A 25,150-nucleotide genomic window follows, 5' to 3' on the forward strand; every position below is an offset into this window, starting at 1 on the left:
CCTGGCCCCTGAACACTGTAGTTCACAATTGCTACCAAAGCGGTCACAATTGCAGGGAATAGGGCAATGTGAACAACTGCTGGAGGACTGCTGCATCAACACAGGTCACTCAGTGTCTACCCTCGCACAGCATGGACATCAGTAGGTTGAACATGTCTTTACATCATTCAGGGAGGTGGTTTTACTTCGTCGCTGTAACTGGGTGCTTACATTTGCACTCAAATTTGTTTCTGGTCGACACATGCACAAACAGGTCAATGCAAGGACCTCTGTCAGCCTAACTTTTTAGTGTAGACCAGGCCTAGGTCTGTGATTATCTTTGAATCAAAGAGGCATCAGATGGCGACCATTAATAGCTTTCAACATAACACTTACTTTGGTCTGTTAATGGTCTTTTAGAACAACTTCCTCTTGTTGGAAGACAGGAATGATTATTGGCAGCCCTTTCAATTTCCACATTTTGTCAAGCCAGTATAATAGCCATAGCTATTATAGCACAGAGTCAGATGAAAAACATATTCCACTGGCTCAGAGATTCACAAGGACAATGGAAACTAGATTTGCCTTAAAAAGGAATGACACAGCTAAGGAACTTTGTCACATGTAACCATGCGTCTTATACAAAGAGCTATGGGTATGTATACACTTAACACGCTACAGCAGCACCAGTGCACCACTTCAGCATAGACACTCTACAGCAACAAAAGGGATTCTCCTGTCACTGTAGTTAATCCATCTCCTGAGAGGCAGTAGGTAAGTCAATTGAAGAATTATTCCATTGACCTAGCACTGTCTACACCAGGGGTTAGGTTGCGAGGTGAAAATCCACACCCCTGAGAGATATAGCTAGGTCAATGTAAGTTCTCATTGTAGAGCAGTCGGTGCAGCACAGACCTACACCCTGGAAAATAGTGAGCTTGTTCCTTGTGTGGGATTTCTAGGATGGTAGGGGAGGCCTTGGTTGTCTGATTGTCTTAGCTTTGCACCAGCAGATCTCATTTTTTCTATGTAAGGTAATGTGTACATTAAATTTATTTGTATAAAAGGTGCCAATTCTTAGTTGTACTACAGTTTTGCCTAGTGCACCCAGTTAAGATGGGAGCTGAATACTGCTGACCACTGTACACACACTGAGGCAGGTCCTGCCCCAAAGAGCTTATATTCTAAATAGTGAGGGGAAAGTATCATTCTCTTTCCCATCTGTAAAATGGGAACAAACTGAATTAAGTTATGGTCCGTGGTTGCACAGGTACTCTGTTACAGCTGAGAACTGAACCCAGACACCAAATCCTAGTCCAGTGTCTTAATCAAACATCTAGCCGCACATCACTTATAATGCAGTATTATCACTGCACATTCATGGAAAGGACAGTGGTCATCAGTATTGCATCATGGAGTGAGATAGCCAGTATGGCATCATCGTGGGGAACAGCACTCTTATTGTGTTTTAATGGAATACTTTGAACTTATGGGCTCCATCTACTAGGGGAAGTGGACCACATCCTAAAGTAAATCTTGAATGGTTGGACTGTAAAAGTTCACATAACTCACCTAGAACAGCTAGGTAGGGCACAGCTCTAACCAAAAGGCTCTTCAAAATTGCTTTCCAAAACCCATTTAAAAGCAGTTCCCACCCCACTGCTACCAGCCAGCCCAGGCTGTTGGAAGTGAAAATGGTAAAAGTTGGTTGGGTTTCCCAGCATAAGTGGGCACTGAATCCTCTTCACCATTAATTAAGCCTCAAGCCCCTATGAGGTGAGGATGGACAACCTTCATTAATTGCAAGTTACTGGGATTTTGTCCAAAAATACCATTAATTTGCTTCCAAAAAAGTGTAATGCTTGAGTCACAGTGAGTTAGCAGCAGAGCCAGGATTCAAATCCATCTGTCCTGACTCCCATGCCTCTGTACTAGCCACAGGACAACCTGCTTCTCTATTCCTGTTTTTCTTGTTCTGAAGGCAATCTGCGGTGTGACCTGGAATTCCAGTGGGGAGGGGAGACTGTCTATTTGGATATAGGATCAGCTGGGAGCCTCGTGTTCCACAGGAGATGATGCAACAACGTATTAATGTCAACAGCTCTCAGACAGTTGCTGCTAGCAGTCCCATCACATTCTGGCTCCAGAAAGCAGCATCCTGGGGAAGTCAATGTTAAACATCATTCAAGAATTGGGAAGGAGGATGGAGCCATGTGGGATCACACAATGAAAAGTGACCTAGGGAATAAAGTCTCCCTGTATTTGACTGGAGATTTTATTTTTGTTTATGTTCCCCAGCCCTTGGCATCTGCTCTTTCACCTCTGATACAAACAGCACTGAAGACTCTCACTTCTGTGAGAGGTTTCAGAGTAGCAGCCGTGTTAGTCTGTATTCGCAAAAAGAAAAGGAGTACTTGTGGCACCTTAGAGACTAACACATTTATTTGAGCATAAGCTTTCGTGAGCTACAGCTCACTTCATCGGATGCATTAGTTCATCAGATGCATTGCTTATGCTCAAATAAATTTGTTAGTCTCTAAGGTGCCACAAGTACTCCTCCTCTTTTTACTTCTGTGAGACACAACCTGGATCTCAGGGAAGAAGGTGCATGGGGATCAGGTTTCAAACAGTGCCCCTGCGCATCCATAATCAGAGATACATGCAGGTTAACATCAGGACACAGCTCTAGTGCCTAGGGATATGGGACATGCAGCAGCTCAATGCACCAATTGACTTTCAAGAAATCCACTCAGCACTGGAATGCATTCCCTTTTACTAGCCAACCCATCCGCAAGTTTGGAAGCACAGCCACACTGTCTGGAGAGATGCCCCATCAATATCTGGTCAACTCTGGGGCCACTAGGACAGATATATCCCCTCTTGTCCTTTATCACAGTTAATTTGTGTAGCAGAGAAAATGGAGACAGGGCATCTGTTCGGTCAGATATCCATCAGGTTGACAGTGAATGAACACACATTCACAAATGCTGCCCTTGTGTTCAGGTACTAAATGCAATATATGGGTGAGATTATTTTCAGCAAGTGTCCTGTTGATTATCTTGCAACTGGAAAGCCTCTGGATGTACTGCCCACTTATCTCAGGCTATGTCTACACGCTGCAGTTTTTAGCGACACGATTGTACCGCTACAGTTATGCCACTAAAAGGCGCGTAGTATAGCTGCTGTTTGTCATCAGGAGAGAGCTCTCCTGCTGACAAAAAACTTCCACCCCCAATGAGTGGCAATAACTTTTACAGAGGAAAAGCGCCCGTATGAACAGTGCTTTGTTGGCAGGAGTGCTCTCCTGCCAACAAAGCACTGTTCATACAGGCGCTTTTTGTCTGTAAAACTTTGCTCATTCGTCAGGGTGTGTTTTTAACACCCCTGAACGACAAAAGTTTTGCTGACAAAGTTCCAATGTAGACATAGCCTCAGAACTGTGGATCTCGCAGTTTCATTCACAAAGGGTAACATTTCTCTACTAGACTACTCCTTTTTTTGAAGGGGAAGAAAAGGGGAAAAAATGGCAGAGGATTAAATCTGACAATAGCTTATGAAGCTATTTTACCTACTATTGTTTGCAGCTAACACCAAGATTCCTATAAAAGAAAGATTAGGGAAAGATTTTTTTCCCTGTTTACTTTGTGCATTTGACAGTTTGCGCATTCAATTTCACTACTGCCCCATATAGTCAGTATTATCCTGATTATGAGAGTTTCACACAAAAGGCAAGACCTTTAAAAATTGCAAACTACTGAAGCTACTGAGATTGGCAGGGGAAATCTTCTAAACTCGAATTTCAACTTGACTGTCACATAATGGTTTATCACAATGCTCCTCTGGATCATTACTTATTTGTTTGCTAGCACTATATAAAACCATGTTCTAACTTAAACTACATGGCCTAGTGTCAGAGCTATAATTTGAATTTGTAAAGAACTCCAACTGCTTGCATTTTTATCTGGCTGAGATGCCAGTATTTTTCAGCTGGGACCCCTTACTCTGAGGTCGCTAGTCTATGTGGCACCCACCCATATGAGCTTGGAAATGGGTTGGTTGCCTAATTCAGTCCTAGATACATTTCAAGAGACTGGCATTGTTTGCCCATGTCTGATGGCAATGCTGCTGTCTCTGCCAGTCAAGGTTTCCAAGAATTTTTGGAAGAGAAAAAGAAGGACGCCTGTTGTCCTGCCCACTGAACTACTTCGATTACTTCCACTCAGCAATAGTGGGAAAGTTTCCATGGATTTTTTGTACTCTGAGGATAGCAGCACTTTTCCTTTACTATCACCAACATACTTTGAATGGGATTCAAGATGCCATATTCCAGACTGCATAGTCTACCTGCTCCCTGGATAGTGTCTGGTCAAATCAGTCACTAGGCACTGAATGAATATCAGGCTCTCCTTTCATAGAGTTGCTATTATCACCTCCTCCATTTTACTAGACACTACGGATGTGGCTAGCCTGAATGAAAAGCCCATTACTGGAGAGGGACAAACTACGGAGCACTCAGATATCCAAGGAAGACCACCGTAAAACAATGCAGCATCTTGGCATATCCAACATGTTTTAATAACTTCTGTTATGACTAAGGCTAAGATTTTGTTTCAGATATTTTTAGTAAAAGTCACGGGCAGGTCATGGGCAATAATCAAAAATTCACAGAAGCCCGTGACCTGTTCCTGACTTTTACTAAAAATATCCCTGACAAAACAGAGAGGGAGGAGGATCTAGCACCGGCAGCAGCTGGGAGCTCCAGGGTGCTCCGTCACCCCATCTCCGCCTGCGATAGCAGAGAGGTCCGGGGTTCCCATGCACAGGCTGGGAGCTGCAGTCCCCCCACTGCCCAGCGGCTAGAAGCTCTAGGGGACCCCCACCACCTGTCACAGCTGGGAGCTCTGGGGTCTCCCAGCTGCCCAACACTGGGAGCTACAGGGGTGGGAGGGTAGAATGGTAGAGAGAAGGCTGCTGCAACACACCTACATTCATTCCAAGGTCAGTCTTTCTAGGACATGGGGTAAGCAGGACAGGATTTGCTTCAACCTCATTATGCACAAAGGAAGCAACATGCACATTTACAGGAAGACGGATCGTTGGCATCAGAAGGTTCCATGGCAAAAGCCAAGAAAAGCAGCAGCAGAATGTGAGAAAGTGCATCAACAGAAATCTAGAGACCTAGGGAGAAAATGAAGCAAAAATCGAATAGTGAGCTATTTACATAGCCAGTTTCCAGAATTGGACTCCAGGGCTAGTTATAACAACACAGTAAGGAGTTTTCAGATCACACTCCCAGCCAAGGGCAAAATGTCTTACGTTTCTAATAGCCCTCAAGATCTATACCACGGTACACAGAGCACCTTTAATAGGACAGTCTTGGCTATGAACCTCATTTATCTGAGCTGTTAACAGAAAAGCTTATCCCAAACTGGGTTGCATCATCTATTGTGCACCATCAACTTCCTTTGCCCAAATTGACAGAAATATATAAGAATGCACACACAGCATTTTTACAATTCAGCATTAATTTCAGTTATCAGAAATAGAAGTAAGGAAATTTATTTACTATATTATTGAGTTAGATCCTTCAAAGCTAAACAAACTCAGATGTAAATAAGAAAAAACTTATGTATATTTGTTACAGAAAAAAAACTTTCAAAAACCCTTTTCTAGTTTGTATCTAAACATAAAAATGGAAAAAAACTGACTCAATCCACCCAGAAGTCCTTAAATTCATATGTGAACTGCTCTGGCCATTGACTATGGCTCTTTGGGTGAGTTTGTTCTGCAGACCTTTATGGTAATAGTACAGAAGTGTTACATCCCTCATTTCCTAGATTGGGGTGGGGAACCTTCAGCCCGTGGGCCAAATTCAGCCCGCTGCTTCATTTCATCCCACCCACTGAGGGGGGAAGCTATGTTTGCCAGGTCACTAAAAGTCCGGTTGGCTCCACACAGCTCCTGGAAGCGACCGGCATGTCCCTGCAAACCCTAGGAGCAGAAGCGATCAGGGAAGCTCCATGCAATGCCCCCATCCCCAGCCCTGACTCTGCAGTTCTCCTGGACCCTCCACCTAGGCGCTGGACATGGCAGCCACTTCAGGGAGCAGTGCAGAGCCCCAAGGGGCAGGGAACCTGCCTTAGCCCCATGGCGCTGCCGACCAGGAGCCTCCTGAGGTAAGCACTGCCTGGCGAGAGCCCACACCCCAACCCTCTGCCCCAGCTCAGAACCCTCTCCTGCATCCTAACTCCCTCCCAGACCCTGCACCCCAACCTCCTTGTTTCTGGCCCCACCCTGGAGCCCAGGGGAAGCCCGAGCCTCCGCTCCTCCCCACTGGGGGTGTTTGTGGCCCGTGACTGATTTTTTTTTCCTCTGTGCATCAGTGGCCCCTGATAGAAACAAGGTTCCCCACCCCATCCTAGATGCTTGCCAGGTGGTTATAAGTTCTTCCACCACAGTGAAAGTGGACAGTTAAGTTGAAGACAGACCTGATACCAGTTTGGTTAAGTTTTGAAAGATGCATTCAGAACTTGCACTCTGTTTCTGTATGCTATCACAACTTCACAGTTTATAAAATCATGGAAGAGACATGAGGTTATCCAGGCCTTCTCTGCCAATGCAGGACTGTACCCTTTGATATATTTCCTAGGATTTTGTCCAGTCTAGGTTTAAAATGCATCAAGAAATTAGGCTTCTGACACTTCCTTTGGAGACTGCCCAGGAGTCCAATCTCATTAGGCACCATTCAGCCTCAATTTCAGTTTTGTCCTACTAGTTCTAATTACACCTGCTTTCACAATATAAACCCTTCCAGATTCCACTAATCCCACCCCCCCACCCACATATTATCTGTCTCTTAACCAAGATTTATATATTTAACTCTTAATCTTTCTTCAAATCATTCTTTCCAGCCCCTCAGCATACTACTACAAGTACCTCAATTGACTGTAGATTGTGGACTTTCTTCATATGGAAGATCAATATGAAGAGAAAATTTCACCCAGTTACTCTTCCTCCCTATAACAGCGAGTCAAGAAGAGTCAGTCCTTATTTGTCCAGATTATTCTGGCTCTCTCATGTTTTCCACCTTATTTTGTAAATTCCACTGAACATAGCTTATGTTTGCTTTCTACTGTTGAGCAAGAATAGGTGCAATCCCCAATGGTATCAATTGTGATATAGATAAGATTTTAGAACAGCCTTGCAGCAATTCTCCAAAAGGCAGGTGCGCGCATGCACACGACGAGGCAGGCACGCAAGTGCACGCACACGCTGTGATGTAGAGGCCACAAACCCAAAGATCAAGTCCTATTCTAGGTCACAAGCAAGAGGTAGTAGCTTCATAGTTTTGCATGTTCACATCACAAACAGAATGCATAGTTTGTCCGGCTTGGTATCCCATGCTTGAACTGCCCAAGTACTGGAACAGCAAGGGTTTGCTAAAAAGTTAAAGCAAAGTTGTAATGGGAAGCGTATCAGAACTGCCCATAATCCCTCAGTTTCATGAGCATCAAAATGACTAAGTAAAATTTGAAGGAAAGTTGCATTCTTTGAACTAAGAACCTCCTTGTAATCCTGTAAGTACTTTGCCATTTCTCACCACTTGGATCTGAAGGATTCATAGGAATGATACTTTCAGTGAAATAATCCATTGTGATATCTGTTAAATGGACTTGTTCAAGTGTGCGCATGCATAAGAAACAGAATGTCAACTATTCCCATTCTAGGTCCAGCCATCATCTCATTCCATGTCACCCTCTGGCCCCATTAGTGATGTTGGCCTTATCTACTCATCTGTCAGCTTCTCACACGAGCCTCTCCATACCAGGTCATATCCCTATGCAAAGAATGCCCTTCCCAAGCTCATCTACAAGGCATGGACTCAGCTACCTTCATAACATTCAAGTTCCTCCTAAAGGCCTACCTCTCTCATGATGCCTACAGAAAACATGACAATTGACAGTGATGAGTTTGAGGAGTAATTCTGGGGAAATTTACATTTCCTTTTGTATTCAAATTAGAATACCCTCCCTTCCCCTCTTTTTGTGCTTTTGCTGGCACAGACATATCAGTCAGGGGTATGATGGTGTAATCTGACTGCTGTGTCATCAAAACCCCAGTATAGACACTTATTTCATTGGGGGGTGGGAGAGCTGAAATATGCTCTACTGGCAAAACCACACTTTTGCCAGTACAAGCTGTATATACACTAGGAGTGCTTTGCCAGCACAGGATACCAGTATACCCTAAATTGGCAGAACATTCCTAGCGTAGACCTGACATAACACCACCCTACTGTGCAATATTATTTCCCATTGCCCTATATATGTACTTTCCATGTTTAAAGCCAAAAGATAAAGTTTTGACTTAAATTACAAGCACTATAAAAATCTATCCAGTACCTAACAAGAGTTTGTTTCATATCATAACCATTAAACATTCTGGAATTTAACTTCACTGTCTATTTCATTGATACATGAGGCAGAAAACAGCTTAGTTCTTCAGCAACTATCTTGGCTCTGCAGTACCGACAGCTGTCAAATTTGTCCTCTCAGGGTACTGAGCAGATATAAGTGAAGACAGCAAATATGTGAAGTGGAAAGGTTTGGGATGGTTTCATTTTAATTTTTGAAGTAGAGTCTCTTCCTACATTCTCCTGAACTAAGGCATGGGGCAGATCCAAATTTAAAATACTTGAGAGATAAAAATACAGAAATTATTCTGACAGTTGGCATGTAGTTCTGCAGTTGCAGAGTGAGTTTAGCCAATTGCTCACACATTTTTGTTGTGAATCAAAAGGTAAAACAACTGCAAGAGGAGTTTTTTTTTGCCCCCACACAGCTCCTTGCTCAGTAAGGAACCTTTTAATTCACCCAGCTCAGCCTGCTGGAGAAGTAAGAGCCTAGCTCCCTTACACATGATTATCTGCTTCCAAGGCTTGAAGAAACAGATGAAGAATGCTGCCAACTACAGCCAGGCCTTCAAATTAACGTACATCCCAGTGACAAAATAAAAGTCCCTGGTTAGTGCAGTTGCAGAAGCCTTCCTTTGACATGTTAGTCAATTTATGAAGCAGCTGGACCCCCACCTTGCTTTGAACAGCTTCACATGCTGCTGTTGCCATCAGTCCCCTCCCTCTCCCATTTCTTCAGATTTGATACTTGTTGAGGGCAAAGGCATGCTTTTAAGATGTTTCTAACATTTAGAGTGGGCTAGCTCAGACCAAGAAATTAGAGATGGAGGTGAGCCTGCTAGTACAAAAGGCTCCTCACTTGCTTGCTGGATGCTTCACTCTAGCCTTCACATTCAAGCCACAGTTACCCCTAGTACAGAGTCTGGGGTAAAGTGGTCCAGGGTCTCACACTGCTCCCAAGGTCTCCAGATTGTAAAGACTGAGTTAAAACATTTTCTTGATAAGAGGGTTGGTTTATTTTTTTTTGTTTAGGACAGATGCAAATGACTTTGCTTGAAAAGTGCAATGAGGGAACTCCACTGTTTCAGGATGAAACCACAGAGTACAGTAGGGGAACACCAAAAGGGCCAAGAGAACTTAAGGAGCAGAATTCTAGTTAGGTGCTGCTTGTATAAAGCAGGTGATCTCTTTAGGTATTCCTAGACTGCTGTCAGGAACCAGTCACTTCCCCTGCTGGCAGTGGCTGCAAAATCCTCAACTGCTCCTCTACCCAATGGCAGCATTTGGATTCCTCATCTTCCCCCACACCTGCTGAAAACTGGAGCCTGCCCCAGCTGCCATGGAAAATGTGGGGCTGCTGTGGCACCTCCTCGCAGGGGAAGGACTCAGCTCTGGCATGGCTGTGTAGCAGCACTGCATGCCAGCAGCTCAGTTTGTTTGACTTCACACTTTTCTTAGAGATGTGCACTAAGATGGGGATACTCCCTCGCCCATAAGCTAGTCCTTTGGGAGGACTCCTCACTATAGACATAGTCCCAATTCTCAAGAGCCAGGAACCCTGCCTCTCTGCTCCCTAGTGCTGCCCAAAATAGCAGCACCAGTTGCCCCTGCGTTCAAAACAGAGACTGGCAAAAAGGTTACAGAGTAGCAGCCGTGTTAGTTTGTATTCGCAAAAAAGAAAAGGAGTACTTGTGGCACCTTAGAGACTAAAATTTATTTGAGCATAAGCTTTCGTGAGCTATAGCTCACTTCTTCGGATGCATCCGATGAAGTGAGCTGTAGCTCACGAAAGCTTATGCTCAAATAAATTTGTTAGTCTCTAAGGTGCCACAAGTACTCCTTTTCTTTTTTGCAAAAAGGTTAGTGTTTCCAGAAGTTACCACGATGTGCACGCCGATTCTGAAATAGTGGTCAAAGTTTTCACAAAAAGGTGCCTAAAGCTAGGCTACTAAGAGTGGGACTTTCAACGGCGTCTATGTGGCTTAGGAGCACAGGTCCCAAGACTTGTTCCTAAGTCACTTGATGCTTTTGAAAATCACAGCATTAGGCATATAAATGTGGACTTAAAAATTGTTTTATAGCTGCAAGTTTAGACATTGGCCAAAGTTTTCTCTAGGTCCACTATCGCTGAGAAATTGAAAGTGCAAATACTTGCTTGAGCCATTGTATTTCGATAAGTTAATTATACTTGCATGCACACGGTATTTTGAATACTGAGAATAAGTACTCTGAACTATGTCATGTAAATAAGATAGCTTTTGAAAGTCACCTGTCTGTATTCCAGGTATGGGCATTTCAAATGCTTAGGAAACGACAATGAACTCCAGAAAAATACGAACTACACTGAAATGGAGTGGACATGGGAAACGATCAAACACATTACTGAACAGAGTGCACACGCAAAATGCCTTTGCTCACAGCTCAAGAGCAAAAAATTAAGTTGTGTGGAATAAGAATGGCAGGTGAAAAAGCCAAATGCTAATCAGACAAAACCTTTGGCGTCTCAGCATTCTCAACCAAAAAAGCCAAGAATAGTGATGTGTTCAATGACAAACGATTATGTTCATATCAGACTACAAAACAGAATTCAAATACTTCAAAAGCAGAGCCAAACACTTCCTCTTTTTGATAATGCTCTTTCACCAGCATCCCTATAAGCTTGGTACAGGGTTTTTGTTTGTTTTTAATACTCACCTACATGGAATAAAACTTGAATTGGTATCCTGGCCTTGTCAAATATGCCATTCGTAGTACATAGTATCTGCAGTCCCTCTGTGTATGTTTACAACCAATGAGATTGCAATTTTCTTGCAAACCCAGATGCTATTGTATAACTACACTTAAAAAACCCAAGTCTGTATTTGCACATGCACAGAGATTCTACGTCTCGTGGTTTAAATTGTACCAGTCACTAAGTCACTTTGGCTAGTAGAACAAGAAATTATATTCTGCATTAAGAGGCACAATCTACACATAACCTATGGATGGAAGTTTTTAACCCACTCTTATTACAACACAAAGGTACAAGTAAAAGATTACAGAAAATTTCTCCAGCCTGTTCTAATGCATCTGACACCACTTTACGTAGTCAGTTTCTCCTACTGAGATGGCTCTTTCACAAAGTAATGGGAAAGAGGAACGTTTTTCAGAATAAGAAAGTTTAAAAGTACAACAGTTGGCAGGGGGATTTGAAGATGCAGTTTATGAAGCTACTTTTAATCTGAGTGAATGGTGTCACTTCAGATGAATGCTGTAGTTTTCCAGGTATAACTTTAATATACCCAGAACTAGAGACTTGCTGTCATATCAAAACTCAGTGCTTCATATTACCAGACTTAACTTTGCATTCTATATAGCTCTGAGCAAGATGTGAAACATTCACAAGTGGGATGCACAATGACTGCCTTACATCACTGCCATACCATAAAATATGGTAAAGCACCAAGTTTCTTATAGGAAATAAAAGTAAAGTAAAATTCATACAGGATTAAAACCAAAAGCAAACTGATCCTCACTTGTGGCAAGCATCAAAACCTGAGCGATGGTTTCATGCCTCTGAGCAGGTAAGCTATGTCCAAGACAACATATATTGCTCCAAGTTAAGAGTTCCATGAAAACTACAGTCTCAATTGTAATTGTGCAGTGGCACACAGTGAACCACTCATTTAGTAATACATAATAGCTTGGCATGTTAAGTTCTTTCATTTTCAGCTGGTGAAAATTAGTAGGCAAGCCCTAGTTCATTTAAATGCCCTAGCTATATATTAACTATGTTCCACCTATCCTTTTATTTTTTAAGTTGTGACTTTTGGTGCTCATGGAAGCGAACATTTAACAGGAGCTAGAGCAAGGCAATGTTTTCAGGCACCGTGAAAGCATTTCCAACACATCTAGTGCTGACCTGTGTCAACCTCCTAGTACAGTCTTGAGCTTCTTAAGTGAAGGCTGCCACAATCCTGTTGATGTGCGGTGATTTTTGCAAGATGATGCTAAGGGCTAGAATGAGACCAGTAAATTTTTTTTTTTTTAAAACTCATGACCAGAGCTGGAATTTTAACTCACTGCTAGAGACAGAAGTCTAGGGCATTAGCCAAATATGCCGCTTAACTCTGAAGTTCAGGTTACTATGTAAACTTGTACAAATATAGTGGACTTGCCTATCCTACTAAAGAAAAGAATTAAAAATATATACAGAATCATAGGACCACAGGGTTAGAAGGAACCACAAGTGTCATCTAGTCTAATCCGCTGCCAAGATGCAGGATCTGTTTTGTCTAAACCATCCTGTAAGAAATTAATCTTTAATTCCAAAGAATAGAAAATGTCTGAAATTAACTCACAGGTGAGCCAATTGACCAGTTTGAACAAACAAGTACCATATAATCATTTTTAAACCTGCACAATAATTACAAGAAGCAGATCTTACAGGAGAGCTTTGTCAGAATGAAAGCTTCCCTGCTCCTGGGAAACACAATGCATTCCTTCTATAATGAAACACCTTATAAACACTATATGACAGAAGCATGAAGTTCAATAAAGCATTTCCTTCTAGCATCACAATGCTTAGGGCCCCAAACCATATTTCATTATAAGTTAAGTACTCACTGAGAAGACAGACTCTAAGGTGTCACAATTTACCTCATACAGGCTTCTAGGCCAGATCAGAATATAATGCCCATTAGATTTAAAATGTGCCTATTCATACAACAGATTTCTACTTAGAATGCTAGCATCAGGCAGTTTTGAGTACTTAACATTTTCAAGATTCCATCTCAGACATTAGATAAGATTTTTAATACAAGCCAGTATGGGATCAGCATTTTCTGCAGCCACTGGCAAATCAATCCTACTGTGGGCAACACATTTTGACTGTGTTACCAGCAGTACTGAGTCTAGTCAACATTGAGGATATTTCATAAATCGCATAGCCAGAAATCAGTGCATTCTGTACTAACCAGAACATCTAAGGAAAACCATTGTTTAATAGTACTACTTTTTCCAAACAACAATAGGTTCACACTTGCAGTTAAATAGAGCTCTTTTATAGCCAGAGAGCATTCTGAGGAATTTGCACAGCCCCATTTGTGCTGTACTTGAAAAAGCTGTTCCTCAATACTTTTAACAAACACTGCATTGTAACTTAGGAACGGCCTGGATATTTTTTCGTCTCTGTGTGAAGGCTTTTATCAAGGAAGCGTCTGACTCTCACCCCACAAACATCAACAAGGCTTGCTAATATCAATGGAAGCAGGACTAGGCCCTAACGGAGGCACCAATTTTTTTCAATACTACAAGCACTCAAATATACTACAATTTCGTCTGTTCAGCTACTGAGAATCCAGTATGTTAAATTTAGGAAATAGTGGTATTTTTGTACTAGGTGTGGATCCTGCATAGTGCTGAGCTTTCCGTCCCAATCCAGCAAAGCACTTAAGCACATGCTTAAAACTAAGCACATTCTTAAGCACTTCACTGAATCAGGCCAGAATGCTCAGCATCTTGCAGGACAGACCACCAAAATACAAATTATGCAACTATGAAACCCTGCCAGACTCCCAACAGTTTTTCCCTTACATCAGGGGTGGCCAACTTGAGCCTGAGAAGGAGCCAGAATTTACCAATATACTTTGCCAAAGAGCCACAGTAATACGTCAGCAGCGCTGCATCAGCTCCCTCCATCCCTGCTCCCAGCGCCCCCCACCCACCATCAGCCCCGCCAATCAGCGCCTTCCCCTCCCTCCCCACACCTTGCGATCAGGTGTTTCGTGCCATGCAGGGGGCTCTTTGTGGGGAAGGAGCAAGGGCATGGCAGGCTCAGGGTAGGGGGCGGGAGGGGTGGAGTGGGGGCAGGACCTGTGGCAGAGCCAGGGGTTAAGCAGTGAGCACCCCCCCGGACACATTGGAAAGTTGGCACCTGTAGCTCTAGCCCAAGAGTCAGTGCCTATACAAGAAGCCAGTGCCTATACAAGGAGCCACATATTAACTTCTGAAGAGCCACAGGGGGCCCTGGAGCCACAGGTTGGCCACCCCTGCCTTACATGTTGATGGGTTCTTCATGAGTCTTGAGCAATATTTTTGCCATGTCAGCTACCTAGGATTTTTAATCAAATATTCTTAATACCTTTACCCATCCCAAGATTGAAAAAGACTAGTTCCGCTACTGGCAACAGCACTACTGATACAATTCAGAGGCTCAAGTAAAGCCTATTTACCAAGAAGGGGAAAAGACTGAAGTCACACAAGCCTTTTTCTTGAAATGAAAAAAGAAAAAACCTATAACAACAAAACTAATTATCCACATTACCAACGAACCATTCTACTGAGACTTCAAAATAAGTAGAAATATGGATCAAAAGATCAAAGCTTAATTTTCACAATTGTTTCAGAGTAGCAGCAGTGTTAGTCTGTATTCGCAAAAAGAAAAGGAGTACTTGTGGCACCTTAGAGACTAAAATTTATTAGAGCATAAGCTTTCGTGAGCTAGCTGTAGTTCACGAAAGCTTATGCTCTAATAAATTTGTTAGTCTCTAAGGTGCCACAAGTACTCCTTTTCTTTTCACAATTGTGTTATTCACAGAAGAGCAAAATAAAATGTGAATGCAAATAAATGGAGTCAAGATAGAAGTAGTGACCTGATACAGAAAAGCCTCAATACTAACATAGTTAGTGAACCATTTATTCAGGCATAATCCTATTAATAAAGATTTGACAGAAGAAATACTTGGCAAGACAGTCACTTGTATCAGAAGTGTCCCTTTTAACAAGAAAGCCTTGTCTGTTAGTGGATCAAGTCTCATATCTCCCAGCGTATGTTTGTTCATTGAAAAATCAGCCCAGTAAGTTACTCTGCAAAAGCCTTGGGGAAAATATGTAAGAAAACTGAATGCTTATTTTGATGATCAAAACCCAAAGTGGTTTGCAAAGTGGTTCAGTGCAGTACACAATCAGATTCTGAGATAACCGATAACATTCTAACCTGTGGTTTAAAGATTGGTTAACTGAAAATTCCAGACAGCAACAGCATGACTTTAAGTGGCTTATTCACGTCTTCCCCTTGTGTTAGCTGCACCCCACGACAGTTCTTCCTCAAAAGATGAGTGAGTTTCTAATCAGATATTAGCAACATAAATGCTGAGTGCTATATGTAGCAAACATTACCAAGCATCTGCAATTCTGCTGATGTCTGTGCAAGCACACAGATATAATAAGTGTGTTGTTTTCAGCAGTTTAGAGTAATTTGGTAGTGTTTCCATTAGCTCTATTTTAACAGTGGTAAAAAAGAAGTTGCACCTAGTTCTGGAAACAGCCATCTTCAGATTAAAAGGTCAACAAGAATTTACAGAATTTACATTAGGCCAAGAACTTATATCATTTAAGATAATCATCTCCACAATGGTCCTAGAATTGTATGGCATTCCAGATGGGAGTTGAAGCAGCAAACTATGTGATGTTTTAATGCAGGGGTGGCCAACCTGTGGCTCTGGGGCCACGTGGCGGCTCTTCAAAAGTTAATGTGGCTCCTTGTATAGGCACTGGCTCCTTGTATGGGCACCAACTCTTGGGCTGGAGCTACAGGTGCCAACTTTCCAATGTGCCATGGGGTGCTCACTGTTCAATCCCTGGCTCTGCCACAGACCCTGCCCCCACTCCACCCCTTCCCGTCCCCTCCCCTAAGCCTGCCTTGCCCTCGCTCCTCCCCACTAAAGAGCCTCCTTCATGCCACGAAACAGCTGATCAGGAGGTGTAGGGAGGGAGGGGGAGGCGCTGACTGGTGGGGCTGCCAGGGGGTGGGTGGCGCTGGGAGTGGGGAAGGGGAATGGATGGGGGGCTGCTGACATATTACTGTGGCTCTTTGGCAATGTATATTGGTAAATTCTGGCTCCATCGCAGGCTCAAGTTGGCCACCCGTTTTAATGTAATGTAGAGTATCCAGCCTCAGAAAAAAATGACAGTCAGCATTTCAACAGCACGACAAATTCTATCATTATGAAATTTCCAATTAAGTTTCCATAGATTCAAAGGCCAGAAGGAACCATTGTGATCATCTACTCTGACTTTCTGTTTAACAGGCCAGGGAATTTCCCCAAATTAATTCCCAGAGCATTTCTTTTAGAAAGACATCCAATATTGATTTAAAAATTGTCACTGATGGGGAATCTACCATGATCCTTAGTAAACTGATCCTTAGTAAAGTACTCTTAAAAATGTATGTAATTTCCTGTCTGACTTTGTCCAGCTTCAACTTTCAGCCATTAGATCATGTTATACCTTTCTCTGCTAGAAGAGCCCATTATTAAATATTTGTTCTTCATGGAGTTATTTATAGACTAACCAAGTCACCCTATAATCCTCTTTTTTAAACTAAATAGATTGAGCTCCTTGAATCTATCACTATAAGGCATGTTTTCTAATCATTTAATCATTCTCACAGCTCTTTTCTGAAGCCTCTCAATTTATCAACATCCTTTATGAATTGTAGACACCAGTCCTGGACAGTGTTCCCACAGCAATTGCACCAGTGCCAAATATAGAGGTAAAATAATCTCTCCACTCCTACTGGAGAGTCCCCTGTTTATGCATCCAAGGATTGCATTAACCCTTTTGGCCACAGCATTGTACCAGGAGCTCATGTTCAGCTAATTATACACACCAACCCCCAAATATTTTCCAGAGTCACTGCTTCCCAAGATAAAGTGGCTCATTGTGTAAATATGAGCTACAGTCTTTGTTTCTAGATGTATACATTTAGCCATATTAAAAACACTGTTTCCTTGCACGCAGTTTACCAAGCAATCCAGATTGCTCTGTTACCTGTCCCTCATAATTTACCATTTCCCCAATTTGAGTCACCTGCAAATTTGGTCAGCAATGATTCTGTGTTTTCAAATAAAAATGTTAAATAGAGCAGGGCCAAGAATAGATCCCAGTGTGACCCCACTATAAACACACCTCCTCAATGATAATTCCCTGTTTACAATCACATTTTGAGACTTCTTAGTTAGTTTGCTATGCTTGTGCCCTATAATTTTATTTCAGTTAAGTTAGAATTTCAGCATAGGCTCAGACCAAATCAAATCAGATGATAAACTGTTCCCGTTTAAGATTTACCTTATTATGCTTTACTTTGGAGGCAAACTGGGGGAGGTTGGGGAAGGTAAATTTACTTCAATCTTATTCACACAGAAAAGAAAATTAGTACTACTAGGTAATAAACTGCTTTCTCACAAATGTTTTAACATAGGCAAAGACCCACTGAACCTGCTAGCACATGGAAATTATACTAGCCAGATTCTGTGTTCATCCATGTGTAGCTTTTCCAGCTTTAATTAGTATTTTTCCTTTGCTACAATTACAAAGTTTGCTCAGTCAAAAAATTCTACAAAGTCAGTCTAACTTTTGTACCTAGATTCTGATCAGACACAGGTATATTCACTAACTCTGGTAGAACTGCCAGACAATGCTAAAATTCCTGGATATTGGGCAACTCTGCATCAAAGATCTCACTTTAATATTATACAAATTATCATGCATTATAAAATAGTTGTAAACATGATTTTATCCACTGCTTGACATTGGACACTATCAGTAAGCTAAATGAAGATACAGAGACGCCAAAACATCTAATACTGGATGGAACAAGTGGGACTGCAACCACAGATCTCCAGCAGGATCCAGGCAAATACTACTATGTGACCCTAAATAAGGTTTACTGAACCTAAAACAGCAGCAGCAATTCTGGTTGAATGCCACAGACAGAACGCAGACTAGAATCCTGGAATCTTTTATCAGAAAGCAAACAGCAGCAGAGGAATAGAGAATAGCAATCACTGGAAGATCAATTTAAAAAAGCCATACTGTATATCTTTATAAGTACCAAATTTAAGTTTATTTATCCATGAATAGATTTTTAAATCCACTGGCATTCAAATCAACAATTGAAGATTTTATACCCTCTTCTGATATCCTCTAGCGCTTAAGCTGATTTTAGGTCAAAAGTTTACTTGTTACTATTCTAACCCAAGCACTGAAACTGATTTCTGAACTCATGTGCATTAAACAAAAAAGACTTGCAGACATAAAAATATATAACAGCAGTAAAATGGCTCAAGTTGTTCTGAACTGGCAGACCATAATGCCTGTGTGGAGTCCCAATGAAATTAATGCTCTCTACTATTACATGCTCTAGGATCTATTTTGGGGAAATTCTATGGCTTGTGTTGTCCAAACTAGATGACCACAATGGTCCTTCTGGCCTTGGAATCTATAAATATAATGAAGGATCAGGGTATCTTGCATGTATAAGAGCAATGGGCTAGGGTTTTTGTTTTTGGGTTTTTGTGTGGTTTTTTTTGGTTTTGTTTTAACTTTAAGTAACTCTGGATGTCTTGTCTCAACAGGCCCACTGCAGGAGTCTAGGTGACCACGCACAAAACTACTACTGCTCCAAGAGGCAATATTAAAAAAAGAAAGATAGATATGTACAAAAGACCACACCTTGACTTAGAAATTAATGAATGAGGCAAAGAAGCTGCTGAGTGATTCACGTTCAAGTCTAGAAAAGCTCAATTTTCAATCTAGTCCTCAATGGTCCTTTAATACTTCTCTAGCACTTTACATACACACTTGGTACAACTGGCTGACTGCTCAGGAATGAATCAGGACTGATTTATATCACTTAGGTTTCCTGCTTGCTGATTTAAATCATATTTAAACCATCAATTTTAATTTTGTTTTGCATTTCTACTTTATTTTCCTAAAGAAAGGTTAGTTCTCTTTGATTGATACACCCACTAAAACATTTGCAGCTAAATATAGCCTTTATACTATATTTGGTACTTTTTGCCTAACCAGAAGATATAGTCTATCTATACACATTATTTAAGCAGTTATATAATTAACATTTATTCAGATTCTTAATTTTTGCATTTATGTTAGAAAATGGTGAATGACATTTAACTTTTTATATTAACACAGATTAAATTTTTACTTGTGATTTGTGTAACGATGCATTTGGATGGAACTTGGAATTAAATTAAAATGTGCAAGGAGTATTTTAAAACTGTTTTATTAGTTAAATAAAACTACTTTAAATGCACTGCATACATAAGAAAAAAGTTGATAAAACATGATTTGTATTTAAAACAGATTTATTTAAACTAAGGAAGGATTCTGTCCTTAGGGTATTTAACTCATGGTTACCTGAAACAATGTCCTCCTAGAGTTTAGAACTAGTAGATCTCTTCCTCACACACCATTTTTATTCAGAGATCAGAATACTAAAACAAGCTTTCCTGCTTTTTCAGCTCCCAATAGGCTTCTCAATTTTGAATAAACTAGTCATTAAACTGAACTAGTTGAACAAACTAAAATGAAGATAATATTCTCTCTGCAGCTGCAAAAGAGACTACTACTGTCAAGAGGTGGCTTAGCACTGCAACCAACTCTTGTTTCCAGATGCTTAGCCAGTGATTTCCCCACCAGTTCAGCAGTCTAACTTTCTTTAAAAATTCAGCAGCAAATATGTACTGCTTGATTTTTTTATTTACATTTTAAGAAATTATAGTAAGTTTGTCAATTTCAAATTTAATTGTAAATAGTTTTAAAATAAAGATGTATTTAAATAAAATATCCAATAAAATATATTTTCATCTATCCTAATCAGCACTGGAATGGCAGAGATACTACAGGGAAGGATTTAGCTCTCTGCGAGCACATACAACTCTACAAAAAGCATAGTGTGTGGCTGCCTTTTCTCTGGTTCCAGAATAATAAGGCTATCAATTAATGGTCACTGCTGTTCACCCACTAAGCCTCATCTACACAACTTATAATTAAATAGAAAAAAAGACTAAAGAAAAATTAGAAATTATAGTCAAAATTACTCTGATTTATAACATACAACAGCCTTGCTCTTAAGCTTAATATGGGACTTTTTAGGCTTGTGTAAAGCAAATGTGTCACTGCTGTGAAGCGGTCAGGAAGCTGGTTCAGAAGCAACAAAATGCATCAAGATTAAGTAGTGAGTCATCAGTATAAAAACTGTCATATTGTCTGAAGGCAGTAGATGAAGCAGCCCTTTCAGTTAAGAACAAAATTTTAACAGTCACCAGAATTTCTAACATTTACTAATTTGTAATCAAAACCTTGGGCACTATGAATGCATCCAGCCCACTAACTGAACTAGAGTAAGGCTAGTCTGTTTCAAATTGCCAGCATTTTTTAATTTTACATTAGTGATACAGAGTCATATCTTAGGCAAAGCACCATGCTGAAAGTGGCCTAATAATTTAATGCAGCATAGTACAGTACCAACATAAGCATGATAGCTTAAATTGCATTTTGTTACAAAGGTAACACATAAGACAGAAAGAAAAGGAGTACTTGTGGCACCTTAGAGACTTACAAATTTATTTGAGCATAAGCTTTCGTGAGCTACAGCTCACTTCATAGCTCACGAAAGCTTATGCTCAAATAAATTTGTTAGTCTCTAAGGTGCCACAAGTACTCCTTTTCTTTCTGCGAATACAGACTAACACGGCTGCTACTCTGCAACTTGACATAAGACAGAGACCACCTTCTATGTTTTCAGATGTTAGTGTTCTGATGTAGAAGATTTTGATATAAGAGGTTTGGTTTGCAAGACAGTTTAATACTTAGACCACTCAATTATATGCTTTAATTTTTTTTTTTAAATTTCCGATAGCCAGACACCCAGAAAAAATAATCTGTCAGTGCCACATTCATTATTCACATTGTATGTACTTACTAACTACATAACTTGCTAAATACACTCAGGAAAAACAGAGGGTGACAAACCTGGATATAAGGAAATAATTCTGTTGAGTATCAAATGCATCTCCATTTTATTGTATAAAGTGAATACCAGAAAGAACAAGCATCTTGCAATGTTAGCCAAAAGGTATGTATACTGGTCTATACAGACCAAGTTCTTTGGATGGACAAAAAAAAAAATCTTAAAAAAAAATGTTAAGTAAAGATTATTTTTCCATTTCCCCCCATACTTTCAGCTACACGCCCATTAAACAAACAAACTGCCTTTAGTTTCCTCAACTCCAACACAGTTAATTGACCAGAGGGTTTTTTTTGTTTGTTTGTTTTTTTAAGAGGCAGTTATTGGGCTCACCCAGTCCTGAGAAAGTAGTTGCATCAAAAGAAACAATCCAAATGCACAAACAGGAGACCATGCGTTTGAGGAAACCTGTACTCTTAGTTAGAAAATAAAATTTGGTTAAGTTAGTAGAAGCAATCATGCTCTCATTCCTCTGTGCATGTGCTACCATCCCCTCTTCAATTAGATTACTAAAATGCTAAACGGAAGTCAGAAGGAGATCGGACAACCACATACTTTAGCTAATAAATTACTACATTTTTAGAAACGAGAGACAGGAACCCAGGGAAAAAAAATGAACTCTTAACCCCCTTAAGACACTGCAAGCAACAAGTTTCCTAAGATGTCAAGTATGGAATGGTTGTTATACCAAGATAGAGCTGAACCCTTACAGAAATCCAAGAATGATTTTAGCCTCATTCCTCCACCCACCAAATTCCAACCTGACGCTGAAATCCAAGGATGCTCAGGATACAAAGATCAGGTGATCCACAACTGAAAGGATAGTTTGATAGCACAGACGTTGGAGACAAAAGAGATTAGCTGTGGCAGAAGATGTTTTCCGCGGGGGGGGGGGAGAAGAGAGAGTCCCTGCAACGGGGGGGATTCAGCCCCTGTGCTGTTATTGTGGGTGAGAGAAAGGTTATCACCGCCCGCCTCGCTGACCATTCTGCAGAGAGATTGTTTGGCCTTTGGCAATCCCCGCCAGCCCGGTGGGTGCATCCCACACACCACCCTCCCCGGAGAACATCCCCCAACCTACCACTGCCACCCGCCCCCCATTCCGTGTGCCCCTCACCCAATCACCGCCCCAAAAGAGGGCCCGCTGCTTTCACCCCCCGCCCCCAGAAACCCCCCGGCTAAGGGGCGGGTCCCCCGGGCCACCGATCCCTCAGGCCCGGCCCGGCCCGGCCGCACCCCTCCCGCCCCGGCCCGCACCTGGATGACCTCGTTGACCTCCCGGATACACTCCACCATGTGCTGCAGGATCTGCTCGGCCGTCAGCACCTCGTAGCGATAGTCCTCCTCCTGCTCGTGGCCGCCGCCGCCCCCGCCGGGGCCCGGCCCGCCGCCCAGCCCGCTGCCGCCGCCGGGGCCCAGCCCGCCCGTCTCCCCGCACAGCAGCCCGTCGCGCTCGCCTCCTACGCCCAGCCCGGGCTCTACCAGCTCCACCTCGCCCAGGTCCAGGTTATCGTCGTCGGGCTCGTCGTCCTCCTCGTCGTCGTCCTCGTCCTCCTCGGCGCCGCTGTCCTCGCTGCACTCCTCGTCCTCGTCGAACTCGTAGTTGTAGCCCTCGTCCGAGTCCATGGCGAGGCGGCGGCCCGGGGCTGCCCGCGCCGACCCTCCGCCCTCCCCCCGCGCGCGCTCCTGGCTGCTCCTGCGCCGCGGCCTGCCTCTGCCCGCGGGACAACAACACACAGCGCCGCCGCCGCCGCTGAGCCAACAAAGGGACGCGGCGGACCCGCTCCGTCACCCCGCGCCGCGGCACGCACGCACGCACGCTTGGCGTGGCTCCGCCGTGCGCGCCGTTACATCGCGGCCGCCATCTTGAGTGAGGCCGGAGGGGGAGTCTGGTCTTCATCAGCGTTGCGACTGCCATCTTGGGCGTGGCATAGCTCTGGGTTTCCTTTCTGTTACGGCTGCCATCTTGGGTGTTGTTGTGGACATCTTGAGTGTGGCGAAAGGTCTTCCGACTAGTTTCTTCACCGTTACGGACACCATCTTGGATGTGGCGAAACCCTGCCAGGCGTCTCATTGTATCCGCCATGTTGAGTGTGGCAGCCCTTTTCTTTCCCCTCCCGCGGCACTGTCAGTCTTCTCGGTGTTGGTTCTAGGCAATGTCCACTGTGGTAGCTAAGCAACTATATCACCATTGGGTCCCTCTGTGTGCGGGTGGGGGCCCAGTTCGGGCTGTGTGATTCCATGTCAGGCACATGCTGCCTAGCTCCACCAGCAAGGCGCATGGCCCCTTCACCTGCAGCCCCATCCCATAGCATGTTGGAAGGGGTCAGCATAGGGTTGGTTTCTGGTAGGGATGGGGAGGCAGTGCTATGGGGGGATAAGTAGAGGATTGGCGTAGGGAGGGGCAGGTGAGATTTGGGGTTGGCGTAGGGATGGGTGGGTGGGATTTGAGCTGCAAGGTTGGCACAGGAGTGGGTGGGTCAATGGGATTTGGGGTGGGAGGTTGGCATAGCAATGGGTGGATGGGATTTGGAGTTGGAGATTGGTGTAAAGATGGGGGGATGGGATTTGGGGTAGGGGGTTGGCGTAGGAATGAGTGGATGGGATTTGGGGTGACAGGTTGGCATGAGGATGGGATTTGGGGTTGGAGTTGGCATAGGGTTGGGTGGGGGGATGGGATTTGGGGTGACAAGCACTGTTCCCTCTAAGCACGCACACAGATCCTAAACCCCGCGCACACAGTGAAACACTGTGCACATAAAAATTTGCACAGAAGCACAACAATTTGCATAGAAGAAATTTTTTTCGCACACAGCCTGTCAAAAATTAGAGGGAACATTGGTGACAGGCTGGCATAGGGATGGGGGGGATGGGATTTGCAGTAGGGGGTTGGCATAGGAATGAGTGGATGGGATTTGGGGTTGGCATAGGGATGGGTGGATGGGATTTAGGGAAGGGGCTGGTGTAGGGATGGGTGGATGAGATTTACGGTAGGGGACTGGCGTAGGGATGAGTGGATGTGATTTGGGGTTGGCATAGGGATGGGATTTTGAATTGGGAGCTGTTTGGAGTAGGGATGGCATGGTTTGGAGTACGGATGGTATAATTTGGGGTAGGAATGGGTGGATGGTATATGCGGCATTGGCTCAGTTTCAAGTGAAATTCATGCTTTTCAGAAAGACCAGCAGCCCATAGGTATGAATCACAGTCCCATTTCTAACTGGAGAAGGTACTGAAAAATGTGATGTGTGGTCTTTGTGCTGATTTCTCAGTGCAGCAGGAAAATGGTGTCAATTTAAGTAAATCAGTGAGTACAATCTATCAGACTGCTTTGCTGCCCACTGACTGCTGGGGTTCCAAACATCTTTAAAAAACAAATATATGTTAACATAAATGCCTTTAATGTATATTTGCATAGTAATCTCATGTCAGTAGAGCAAATGCCTATAATACTGTGTCAGTTTTGATTAAATAGAAATGACAGATAATATACTGTATTTTATGAGTTGAAAGTAAAAGTATTAATGACATAAAATCAGGGTTACCATAAATCCTTTGAAAACATTTCTCAAGGCAAAACTTGCTGTGGGGGCATGATACATACATTTGACAACATTCCATCTCTGCATTATATAGGAGGAGGAGATGGAGGGGTGCCACAAATATGATATGGAACTAGAGAACCACCATGTTTTTCTGCTTCACACCTGGCTCCTGCTTGCCTACAGGCCCAATCCTACAAACACTTACTCACAGGCTTAACTCTGTGTATGAGCAGTACCTTTGATTTCAGCAGCACTGCTCCTGTATGAAAAGTTAAGCATGTGTATGTTTGTAGGATTGGGATTAAGTTAGGAACCTCCATTCACTCCTATCAGCATCATGTATTTGCAAAGATATGTGCTGCACCATGCAGGATGCAATCCTGTTGAAAAGTGGGTGGAGCA

At 42.7% G+C, this 25,150-nt stretch overlaps 1 protein-coding gene across 3 annotated transcripts in view; it reads right to left on the reverse strand.

The window, feature by feature from the left end:
* The window catches only part of ARIH1 (ariadne RBR E3 ubiquitin protein ligase 1), a 114,770-nt gene extending 91,700 nt beyond the window's left edge, over positions 1-23,070 (reverse strand). Inside the window, exon 1 of one of the 3 annotated variants that reach the window (XM_038418656.2) lies at positions 22,461-23,070. In XM_038418656.2, the coding sequence (XP_038274584.1) occupies positions 22,461-22,829 (369 nt within the window). In that variant the 5' untranslated portion in view covers positions 22,830-23,070. The remainder of the gene's footprint in view (positions 1-22,460) is intronic. The other 2 variants (XM_038418654.2, XM_038418655.2) reach the window with 2 other exon arrangements.
* Between the last annotated feature and the right edge of the window lie 2,080 nt (positions 23,071-25,150).

The sequence above is a fragment of the Dermochelys coriacea genome, chromosome 10 (genome assembly GCF_009764565.3).
Source record: "Dermochelys coriacea isolate rDerCor1 chromosome 10, rDerCor1.pri.v4, whole genome shotgun sequence".
Classification (NCBI taxonomy): domain Eukaryota; kingdom Metazoa; phylum Chordata; order Testudines; family Dermochelyidae; genus Dermochelys; species Dermochelys coriacea.